This window comes from Scyliorhinus torazame, chromosome 28 (assembly GCF_047496885.1).
Source record: "Scyliorhinus torazame isolate Kashiwa2021f chromosome 28, sScyTor2.1, whole genome shotgun sequence".
Classification (NCBI taxonomy): Eukaryota; Metazoa; Chordata; class Chondrichthyes; order Carcharhiniformes; family Scyliorhinidae; genus Scyliorhinus; species Scyliorhinus torazame.
In genome coordinates this window covers 18,681,258-18,693,664 of record NC_092734.1, presented here as the reverse complement: position 1 = coordinate 18,693,664, position 12,407 = coordinate 18,681,258, and the positions used below count along the sequence as shown (strand labels likewise).

Below are 12,407 nucleotides of genomic sequence, written 5' to 3'. Positions count from 1 at the left end.
ATTGGAGGGGAGTGACGGGAGTGATTTCGAAGGTGGTGAAGGCCCGGGTCAAACCAGGCTGGGGGCTAGCTCTATTTGGAGTTGCGGATGAGCCGGGAGTGCAGGAGGCGAAAGAGGCCGACGTTGTGGCCTTTGCGTCCCTAGTAGCCCGGCGTAGGATCCTACTCATGTGGAAGGAGGCAAAACCCCCCCAGACTGGAGGCCTGGGTAAACGATATAGCGGGGTTCATTAAACTGGAGCAGATAAAGTTTGCCCTGAGAGGATCGGCTCAAGGGTTCACCAGGCGGTGGCAGCCATTTCTCGACTACCTAGGGGAACGTTAGAGGGAAGACAGATGACCAGCAGCAGCAACCCAGGGGGGAGGGGGGGGGGGAGTGAGGGTTTTAGTTTAGCTTATGTTAAAAGATTATGGGGTTCAGTTATTTGTGTATTGTTTAAAAATTTCTTTACTGTTACGTTTGCTTTGTAAGAGGGGAAAAATTGTTGTTTGGAAAAAAGTTTCAATAAAATATATTTAAAAAAAAAAAGAAACGGTGACAGAAGGCCCTGTGGGAGATGAGTGGTAGTTTTTGCATTGGGACACATCAAGGAAACATAAACCATGAAGGGAGGGACTTAACATGGAGGAGAAAGGTCACAGTCTAAAGTTGTTCAACTCAATGTTGAGTCCAGAAGGCTGTAACATGCCTATTGGGACAATGAGGCCTTGTTCCTCCAGTTTGCATTGGGCATCGCTGGAGTATGGCACCAGTCCAAGGACGGACGTGTGGACATAAGAGCAAGATGCTGAGTTGAAATGGCAAGCAACCAGAAGGTTGGGTTCATTCTTGTGATGGAGCCGAGGTGCTGTGCATTATGGTCACCCAGTCTGGTGTTATTTGAAGAACTAAATCGTTAGGTTGTGCAGTAGGGGGAGCTCCTCACCCATAGCAGCTGAGCGGGTGGTTCACTTAGAAACCTTTATGTAAGGGAGTGCTGGAATTTAATGCACAAGCCATTTTTCATAGTTTTGATTGCTGGACTGTGGTGCTCTCGGAAGATTTAAAATAAAGTCTGTGTCTAGGTCTACAAAATTATGAGGGGCATAGACAGAGTGGATAGTCAGAGGCGTTTTCCCAGGGTAGAGGGGTCAATTACTTGAGGGCATAGGTTTAAGGTGCGAGGGGCAAGGTTTAGAGGCGATGCACGAGGCAAGTTTTTTTTAAACACAAAGGCTAGTGGGTGCCTGGAACTCGCTGCCGGAGGAGGTGGTGGAAGCAGGGACGATAGTGACGTTTAAGGGGCATCTTGACAAATACATGAATAGGATGGGAATAGAGGGATACGGACCCCGGAAGTGTAGAAGATTTTAGTTTAGACGGGCAGCATGGTCGGCGCAGGCTTGGAGGGCCGAAGGGCCTGTTCCTGTGCTGTACTTTTCTTTGTTCTTTGTTCTAGAGAATTCCACAGGTTCACTATCGTTTGAATGAAGAAACTTTTCTTCTCAGTCATAAATGGTAAGGAAATATTTCTTCACTCAAAGTTGAATGAACCTGTGAAATGCTCTACCACAGATGCTGGAAACATTTACATGCTTATTAACTAAATTAGTTGAAAATAATTCCAGTAAGAGGCAGGAAAAGCTTATAACGGGTCAGGAAAGATCAGAGGCAGAAGAAAGCATGAAGGACTGAAAATTTAAGGATATACACTCATTGAGGTTGCTTGAGATGGCTCCCATGGTATTATTTCAAAGAGAAGGGAGTTCTCCTCGGTGTTCAGTTCAATATTTATCCCTCAGCATGCATCACTAAAACAGATTATTTAGCCTTGTATCTCATTACTATTTGTGGGAGCTTGCTGTACTCAAATTGGTTCCTGGAGTTCTTTCATTACAACAATGACTACACCTCATTGGCAGTAAAACACTTTGGGACATCCTGAAGTTGTGTAAGGTGCTACATAAATTATGCTTTTTCTCTGTTGTTTCTCCATTTAATTGCCAAGCCCCGTTTTCTGCCCCACCCCTATCATTGCATTGCCCCAACATTAGTTCCCTCTGACTCAGGCCTCTGAGTATCTGTATGTCTTTTCAGACCACCACTGGTGGCCCAACATTCAGCTACCACAGCCCTGCTTTATGGAAATCCCTATCTAATAAATCCCTCTGCTTTTCCATTTCCCTCTGCTTTAAAACGTATCATTTTGATTAAGCTCAAACTCAACCCAAGCCACCCCTCCTAATCCCTCCCCTCTGCCTAATCTCTCCTCAGATCAGTACTGGTTCTCCTTACAACTACCTGTGAGGAACCTTGGGACAATTTCTGATGTTGGAGTTGTTGAAAAAGTATTTTCTGCAGCAAAAATAATGTAAAACCAGATTCTAAAACCATTGTAGTGCTGTGAAGGAAGCAATATTTTCCAAGAAAGGAAGAGTACAAATTTGTACCCTTAGTAATCATCACTCAAGGGTTGCTAAAAGTTGGAAAAAGATTGACAACTGGATTTGTTCAGTGTGGCACCAGTGGGAAACTTAGTGCAAGCGCAGTGCACAAGATCTACTTTGGGCCTCTGGCTGCTGCCGGGCATATTTCTGATGATAATATCCTTATATCTGTTTCCTTTGCCTTTTACACACATTTTGTGCAGTTCGCTCACGTGGCCAGGCACTTGCACAGATAGTAAGTAGGGAAGAAAATGGCTGAACAACCATTCAAGTCTGCTTAGACGCTGCACGATTAGATTGATTACCACAAAGTGATAAGACTTTTGGGTGAGGGGTTCAGTGAATTCTTCCATCTGTCCTGTTCTACAGATTCTAAGTAATGAGTTCCTACACGTCAGCATGACTAATTATACTTTAAGCTTTAAACTGCTGAACAAGCTTCACTTGACATTGAATAATAGGCCATTTAATGAAAACTGAAAGATTAACTATGTTTACTTCAAAAACCTGGAGTTTCTTAACCTATTTTCCTGCCTTTGCAGAAAATGGAGAACCAGGCTTGAAAAACTTGGAGCTTCCAGTTTGAATCGGGATTTAAACTACTTTGACAACTTTGGAAAAATTTGGGATTTTTACAATATGTTACTTACCTAAAAACTGCCAATTTTAAGCCTTTGATCACCTATCGTACTATCTTGTTACATGCCTCAGTGCTAAATTTTGTTTGACGGTTACTCCTGCAAATTGCCGTGGAACATTTAAAGGTGTGAATACAAGTTGTTTGATTTGGAGTATAAGAACATAAGAACTAGGAACAGGAGTAGGCCATCTGGCCCCTCGAGCCTGCTCCGCCATTTAATGAGATCATGGCTGATCTTTGTGGACTCAGCTCCACTCTCCGGCCCGTACACCATATCCCCGAATCCCTTTATTCTTTAGAAAGGTATCTATCTTTTTCTTAAAAACGTTTAAAGAAGGAGCCGCAACTGCTTCACTGGGCAAGGAATTCCAGAGATTCACAACCCTTTGGGTGAAGAAGTTCCTCCTACACTCCGTCCTAAATCTACTTCCCCTTATTTTGAGGCTATGCCCCCTAGTTCTGCTTTCCCCGACCAGTGGAAACAACCTGCCCGCATCTATCCTATCTATTCCCTTCATAATTTTATATGTTTCAATAGGATGGTGGGTTTGAGAGTGGCTGAGTTACTGTGTTTCTCCACAGTTCTTCGGTGAACCTTTCAAATTCTGCTCTCTCTCTCTCTCTCTCCCTTGATGACTCAACTGGGATTAGGAAGTAAAAACCCACATCTCATGAGCCTATGGAATGACACCCCTGCCTCATAATTTTACTTGTGACTGCTGTCTGATATTAAGACCCCTTGGGCTAGTGGGCAGTCAATTCCAACCCCACTTGACAATTGAAATTAATAAATAATTCTTAGGAAAACACCTGAAGTCATTGGCCCTTAGCTGCCCAATAACTGCGGTATCAGGTTGGTAAATTTAAAAGTTCCTGTAACAGAATAGCTGAGATCAGTAAATCGCTATTAGAGAGCCTGCAGCTTGCTATTCCGTGGCCCAATCTATGAGTGCTCCATGCGCTCTGGCACTCCTGTAGCGAGAACCAGTACTGAGCTGAGGAGAGATTAGGCAGAGGGGACGGATTTGGAGGGGTGACTAAGAGCTTCGGTTGAGTTTGAGCTGTGGCACTCCTGTACCTCATTGTATGTATGTGCTTAAAAATATTTACTGTCAAATTGAATAATTACATTCATTATTCTAATTTTGCTGGAAATTGAAATCAGCAGGGCATCCGTCAGTGGTATACACTGGCTTCTGTATGTACAATCTAATATTAATGACTTTTTCCCCTGTTTTTTATTAGGAGCAAGTCGTTCCTGTTTTCTGCAGTTTATGCTGCATTGATCTTTGCAGGGCAGTATTACATGAGAGAGCGGAAGAAATTTGAACTTCGGAAACCATTAGTCGTGTGGTCACTGACCCTTGCTTTATTCAGGTGAGTTACTATTATGTCACAGCAATTTATACTCTTTAAAAAAAAAAGGTATGATGTGGAGGTAGGCAGCACAGATCGTTGTATTCCATTGAGCATGAGGTGATGAAGGCTAGATCCCTCTCTCCACTGAGATTACCATCTCAGACATGATGAGTGGAGAGGGGAAACATGGAGTAGAATTAAGAGAGAAAATAGAAAGAGCTTCTCCACTAGGGTGAGCTGCAAGAACAGGTATGGCCAGGTGTAGTTCCTGGGACTTGAATGAGCACTCAGTTCTCTTGAACATAGCTGGTTTTTCCTTGGGCCATTCAACTGCTAAGTGTGTTGATGAAAGGTAATTGTTTTCATCAGAGGATAACAATCAGTTCGCAAAAATTGTGTACTTGTATCAAGAAACTGGTAGTTTTCTTAATGACATTTTTCTCTGTCCAGTCCAGAGATTCATAAATTTTAAATAAAATGTTGATGGAAATAGTAAACAAATTGAATGAGAGTTTTGACATCTAGTTGGCTTTTTAAAAATAAATTTTTAGAGTACCCTAATTATTTTCTTTGCCCAGAATCGCCGGGGGGGGGGGGGGGGCGGGGGAGGCGTGAATCCCTCCCCCGCCGGCTGCTGAATTCTCCGGCGCCATTTGGCGGGGGCGGGAATCGTGCCGGTCGGCGGCCACTAGCAGCGGGCCCCCCGGCGATTCTCTGGCCCGCGATGGGCCGAGTGGCCGCCCGTTTTCGGCCAGTCCCGCCAGCGTATATTACACCAGGTATTTGCCGGCGGGACCTGGCTACGCGGGCGGCCTCCTGGGTCCTCGGGGGCGGGGGGGTGCACGGGGATCTGGCCCTGGAGGTGCCCCCACGGTGGCCTGGCCCGCGATCGGGGCCCACCGATCCGTGGGCGGGCCTGTGCCGTGGGGGCACTCTATTCTTCCACATCGGCCGCTGTGGTCCTCCGCGATGGCTGATGTGGAGATGAAACCCCCTTGCGCATGCGCTGGGATGCGCACATGCTGGCGCTCCCGCGCATGCGCCAACTCGTGCCGGCCGGCAGAGGCCCTTCGGCGCTGTTTGACGTGGCGCCAAGCCCCTTCCCCGCCGGCCAGCGTGGCACAAACCACTCCAGCACCGGCCTAGCCCCTGAAAGTGCAGAGGATTCCGCACCTTTGGGGCGGCCCGACGCCGGAGTGGTTCATGCCACTCCTTCGCGCTGGAGTTGCCCGCCCTGCCGATTCACGCAGAACCCCGCCCTAGGAATCAACAAGGTTAACAGAAATGGGGAGCACATTAGAAGAATTCTATATTAAAGTTTCTTTGAAACAGCTTCTTGAAAAAGCAGAGGATATCAACATGAAGGACCTCCAAATCGGGCACAGGTTTGTGCTCATAATACTGGGGAAGACGAAGTTTCCAATTTTAGCTATCTCCCAATAGAATGTCATGATATCAAACATGCAGCTAATGAACACATAGAATAGGACACAACCAATGAGCAGTCAGGACACTCGGGTGGTATCTCACTGTAAAAATGGATGAGGCACTTACACCACGCCTCTTTCCACAGACCAACATTCACAGAGTGAGACAGGGTGTATCCTCAGCATCACACCCCAGCACGTGGCTTAGAGCAAGGCTGGTTCAGTTAGACTGAGTTACTACATTTAGGTTAGCAGAGAGTCAAACTGTGCTAATAGTTCAATAAAACACATTGAACTCACTTCAAAGTCTGGAGCATCTTTTACTCAAAACTTCATCAAGTGGCAGCTTGTGTTATTCCAAATTACATAACACAACATAGAGAAGTGCTGAGAAAAAGGAAGCCGTTTATCTACAAGAAGTAGAGCGCTATCCTGGTACTGGTTTGGATGTGCCCAAGAGGCAACCTGGAAACAATTCAGTAGCCCAAGCTCTTGGCTGTGATTGGTGCATTGGTTGTAAAAGCATTGCAGCTGTGGGAAATGTAACAGAGTCCTACCTTCAAAAACAAAAATCACACATGCTTCAGGCCCCATGCTGAACAGCTCCCTCCCCCCTCCCCCTCCATTATCATTGGTGTGTACAGTTTTTGCAAAAATGGTTTTATGAATTGGACAGTGTCAATAATTCCATGGAATACTAAAGCAGAGAACATCTAAAAACATGCATAAAGGTCAGAATCTAGATTAAACCTCTCACATTGTGTCAGCAAACTAACCAATTGGCACACAGGAATATCTGGGTTTCATGTAACAGATGTAAAAACAATTCAAGACATCATTTGAATCAGTCATTAGATTATTGGTGCGGAAGCAATCTCAAGTGGCCTTTACCGCCTCACAGTTCCTAGGAAAGCTACCAATGACCAGAAGCTAATTTATCACAGAGCTGGTTTCACATTCCGACTCAGTCAGTCATCGCCCAGTATAAATATTTTTACATCTTCCCTGTTCGCCTCGCCCCACTATTCCAGGTTGATGCACATTATAAAACTTGCAAGTTCATTAAGGTGTCATGTGAGAGTACCTTTAAGAAATGGGGGTTTATAAATGGGTATGTATATAAATATCTGTAGTGAGAGTACCTTTAAGAAATGGGGGTTTATAAATGGGTATGTATATAAATATCTAGTGAGAGTACCTTTAAGAAATGGGTATTTACTACTTCAGTGATGTCAGAGAGTGGGTGAAGCTGGGCTGTCTGTCAGCTTTTTACTTTCGTTGTTGAGTAGTCTGCAGGGTGTGTTTTAGTTTCGTTTTCAGTGTTGGAGCTGAAGCCAGAGCAGGTGTACTGCTGTTCTCTCTGCCATCAAAAGACTATCTCTTGATCATTTGGTGAATTCAGAATTATAAATGTTTTCAGTAGTGACTTTAACCTGCTGTACTTCTGATAAAGGTTTTGTTTTTCAGTCGTATGGATGTTAAAAAGGAAAGCTTAAAGGTTCACTTAGTGTTGTAGTCTTTGGGGGTTGTATTTGAATTAATGGTTGCTAAGATGTTCACTGTATGTTTTTAAAAGGTTAACTTGAGTTCATAGAATAAACATTGTTTTGCTTTAAAAAATACTTTTCCATTTCTGCTGTACCACTCCTGTAGAGTGGGCCGTGTACTCCTCATACCACAATCTAGTAAACGTTGTGGGTCAGGTGAACTCCATGATACACTTTGGGGTTCTCTAAACCTTGGCCCATAACAAAGGTCATTTTCGGGTCACCAATCATCCAAGCTGGAGTGTCAAGTGGAATTGGTAACATTTAGAAGTAACTTGAGAGACGATGCGTAATTAACAAAGAATCCGTTAAAGATTGTGTTCGAGGTAGGTTGCAGTATGTGTCTGATATTTCCACTAAATATGTCAGAATTCCTGTACAGATCATCAGATTCTGCAAAGGGAAATGGATCCACCAATTTAATTCCTGGAGATTGTTCAAAGCCTAAACAAACATAGCCAGCCATCTGTGTCCACATTTTTCAGTTTATTTATTCCTTTGGCAAATGCTGGATTTCAGTATAAAATACTGAAAGGGGGGCAGTTTCAACTGCACTGATTTATTTGTAAATTGCAACTAATGCTTTCAAGAGAGGAAAGGAACAGCATTTGTAAAAGCATTGACTGTGGCTCACCTTGAGGGACATCGGCAAAACTTGGTCATTTTGCACGCACTTAATTGCTTTGATTTTTTTCAAACATTACACTTTGGATTAACTAATAAGAAAATGCTAATGTGGATCCAGGTTCAACCACCAAGCCGTTAAAAATATAATTATGTTTTGATAGAACTGAACTGAATGTAAACCTTTCGCCACATGAAACCAGAATTAGCAAATATTAGTTCTGAATGGCCATAACAGATCCTTATAATCACAAAATCCCGTACCAGCCTCCCCGAACAGACGCCGGAATGTGGCGACTAGGGGCTTTTCACAGTAACTTCATTGAAGCCTACTCATGACAATAAGCGATTTTCTTTTCATTTCATTTCATTTCATATTCAAATGGACTTAATTGTCAGTCAAAATTATTTGCCAACGTCTCATTTTGTTTAAAAAGAAATTGCAAGAACGATGCTTGTGAAATGTACCAGAATAATTGAACTTGACTGAATTTCGACTGGATTTGGATAGCTGTATTGACTTCACAGCTTTTTATCTAGGTGTGTTTGTGTGGCTGTTGTGATCCTAAATACATCATAAAAATCCCAGTAGCAAGTGCTCAGTCCCTTTGCTGCTACAAACATTCTCAAGGCAATGGAATATTTTTAAGTCCGCTCGCTCTCATGTAATGCAAGGTGACATAACACCCTGAATGCATTGCACATCACGAGAGGCATCGTTGCTTCTCATCTGTATTTTGACAGGGGTCTAACTCAGATTAAATAAGTGTAAAATCTGTGCATCACTCCGATAAAGCAGGATGAGGCATTTCATAGAGTTTGACACATCCTTCCTAGACCAGGTTATAACAGCAACAGCTTTCTATTCTTGGAATAAGGGTGTCACTTCTTTATTCTGCTATCCATTGAAATGTGCACAGGATGTCACTTTTCCTGCTTTCCTACAATAGATCTTCTGGGTATCTGCTGCTTTTCAATGCTGAGGAAATCAAGGGAGATACTTCATAATCAAACTACCCCCTCCACCCCCCTTAGATATATCTAAAAAATAAATATGAGGATATTTGTTTTGAATACCATTGTTCGAATAAAGGTGATTTTGTAACTTTGTTGATAACTACCATTTTGGATTTACTTTCTTTTTTGACCATTCAATTGACATAAAATTACTGAGCGGCTTTAGCTCACACTTACAGCCCTCAGGTGTTATTTATGTACACTACCTCTTAACCGTCATCCCACATTGTCCTTAAACTGCAAGTACCTGATATACAATTTCAGGGTCTACTCTGGAATGTCCAGGGGGAATGATTTGTGCAAATTAAATGCTTGCAATGCTCAGTTCCTTGTACGTCAGTGCTGACTTTGTAAAGTATGACCGTATCCCTCTGCCAGTATCATGGTGTTAATTTCTGAATCATTCTCAGCTAGATGGCTCATTCAGTTTTCTGGATTTTCGCTACATTTGATTAAAATATTTACTGCAGACTCGTGGTTCCTTCAGATATTGGGGAGGTGAAATCCATATTTTATGGAAACAGCTGGCATTTAAACAGACTTCACAGGAGAATAATCAGTCATTTTACAGTCATATTTTGAACTCTACGCTCTTCTATAACTTTCCATTATGCCTTCTTTCACAAGCCTCGGGCTGGGGTTTATTAGTATTGTGTGATTCATAGATGTTTAATCTTCTATCAGGGCTGATGACAGTGCAGGTGAAAATAAATGTTCCTATTTGACATGTGTGTTGTGTGAAAGCAGAGAAGAAATAATCCCAATATAACAGGTTGTTTCAAAGAAGTCATTTATTTTCATTCGGGAGCACCAGGCAAGAAAATGCTGGAAGCATAAAGCCCATACCATAGAGACATGAGTTTAGAACGTTGTATAATATTAGGGCTACACCTTTGAACATAGTCTTATCAATATGTGCAAAGACTCTGTGGGGTTAGTGGTGATATGCCTGTCCCTACTCTTTGTACAGTAGATTAATGGTATAGTTCTGCACTGTCATTTATGGGGAGAGGAGATTAAAATGCACTGTTTGGTCTGCTACTAAATGAAATTATCAAAATGAAACTAAACATTAAAACAACTCATTTTCTTCAAGTTAAGCTTGCACCTCGCTGCCTAAATAATACCCAAATAAGTGGCATGATAAAGCTGATAAAGCTGTACAAAGGCTTGGCGCAGAGCAGATAACATGGCAACCCTATTTGTTGGTGTGACAGTTTTTGAAAACTTGGATTTCCTCCATATAAACGTCTGCTCAACCTGTTCTCCGTTCACTGCCTGGAGCAGTTTGACAACTTCCTGCAGCAACTGCTCTCACAACCTGCATTTTTGAATGTTGCTCACATATTCCAGGTAACACCATGACATTTCAGTAAACTGCACACACATACCAAGTGTGACTTTGGTGTTGCTTTAACTGCGTGAAAGGAATTTAATTGAGTGATAACCGAGCCATCTGTTGGACAATCTAAAGCTTTCACTTTGGCACGCCCAATTAAGTTGGGGAGGAAGGGTCTCTGTCTTCCTTAATAAACTATTGCCCTGGAATAGCACATAATAGATTAGGAAATCTGTCAAAAAAGGAAAGTGCCTTTATGAACATAGGATATCCCAAAGCACTTTACAATGGAATACTTTTGAAGTGATAGCCACTGTTGTAAGGTAGGAAATCTGGCCATTGATTTGTGTACAGCAGGCTCCCACAAACAACAATATGATAATGGCCAGAAGGGCAAATATTGGCCAACACAACTCCTTTCTTCAAAATAGGGCCATGGGATCTTTTATACCCACCCGAGAAGGCAGATGGGTCCTCCGTTTAGCGAAAAGACACCACCTTCAATAGTGCAACACAACCTCACTACTGCATTGGAGTATCAGCCTTGATTTTTGTGCTCAAGTCCTGGAGTGGGATTTGAACTAATCCTGTGACTCAAGAGGCGAGGGTGTTGACACTCATTATTGTTATTTGTCATCAAAGGTGTAAGTTGACCTCCTGCATTGGAATCTTGTTTGGCTACCTGATAACCAAGTTTGGTTTATTGAAATAAGGATATTTGTTCCTTAATACAGAAAAAATGTCATAAAGGAGGACAGAGTTCTCCTTATGTCTGTGAAGTGCTTTGGAGTGGGATTTACTCCTATATTAAAGATGCTATATAAATGCAAGTGATTGTTGCCTACAAAAAATATGTTCCCCGAGTAACGGAGTTTGCATCTACACAGTAAAATCACCCAAGTTTTTTGATAACTGGTTCTATGTTTGAAACTATCAAGTCAAGGACTGAACAGGGATGAGGCATTCAGGTTTCAGAAATAGTTTGATTCGCTTCAAAATTCTACAAGCAAATAATCTAACAGTAAACATGAGCTTCTATGTAACATATTCAAAATAAACCAATGACAATAGGTCCAATTTAAAATAAAACATCACAATATTCTAAAAGAAGCTCGTGATCCTATCCCTAAAGCATATCAACTCCATGTCAACAGGGAATAGGAGGGCTGAAAGATCTCTTCCTGCTGTAACCTTCCTGTGCTCAATTAAAATCCTACAGGTCTACCATACACCTCTTAATGCTCCAAACTTGCATCATTAAGAAGACGCACCTTGTTGTGAAGTGGTAGATAGATAATTCTAGAAGGAGATGAAAAAGATGGAGCATGTTACCAATTAACTAACTTACAGTATAAAACAAATATACAATATGGATATGCGGTGTTGTGAAAATAACAATGAAAGATTTTCTTCCCCTACAGTATACTTGGTGCTTTCAGAACAGGATGGTATATGTGGCACGTACTATACACCAGTGGCTTCAAACAATCTGTGTGTGACCAGAGCTTCTACAATGGACCTGTGAGCAAATTCTGGGCATATGCATTTGTCTTAAGCAAAGCTCCGGAACTAGGTGAGAAACAAAAGATGTTACAGAATTGTGCCCACGTCATTACCAACCCATTTATTCTGACTTTGCGTGTTTCTGTATGTTTTAACAGAATTGCCTTCCAATTTTGTACAGCACAAACCTCCACCCTCCCCTCTGCAAGGTAAAATGAGTAAATTACAGATAATTAGCTACCTTTGGGGTCAAGGATTTTGCATCTCTTCTGCCCCTCCTCCTTCCAGGCTAGCTTGATTGTTTTTAAAAACTTTTCTGACAGTGCAGCCAAGTATCTCTTCAGTGTAGTATCTGCTCAGGTTACTCATAGTTGAAGGTTAGTGTGCAGCAAAAATGGGGAAAAGCCCCTATTTTGTTAACACAATGGCCTGATTTTTGTATTTTGTGGAAGGAACTTTTTTTAAGCATTGTGACGTTGCATGGTTTTTCTCCTTCGTGCATGCTTGGGATTTCCACTTAGTTGT

General features: G+C 42.3%; 1 protein-coding gene across 2 annotated transcripts in view; it reads left to right on the top strand.

Moving 5' to 3' along the window:
• LOC140403563 (very long chain fatty acid elongase 6-like) overlaps positions 1–12,407 on the top strand; it is a 117,675-nt gene that overhangs the window by 99,362 nt on the left and 5,906 nt on the right. For both annotated transcript variants that reach the window (XM_072491578.1, XM_072491580.1), the window contains exons 2-3: positions 4,312–4,443; positions 11,801–11,952. In XM_072491578.1, coding sequence (XP_072347679.1) covers positions 4,312–4,443; positions 11,801–11,952 — 284 coding nt within the window. The remainder of the gene's footprint in view (positions 1–4,311; positions 4,444–11,800; positions 11,953–12,407) is intronic.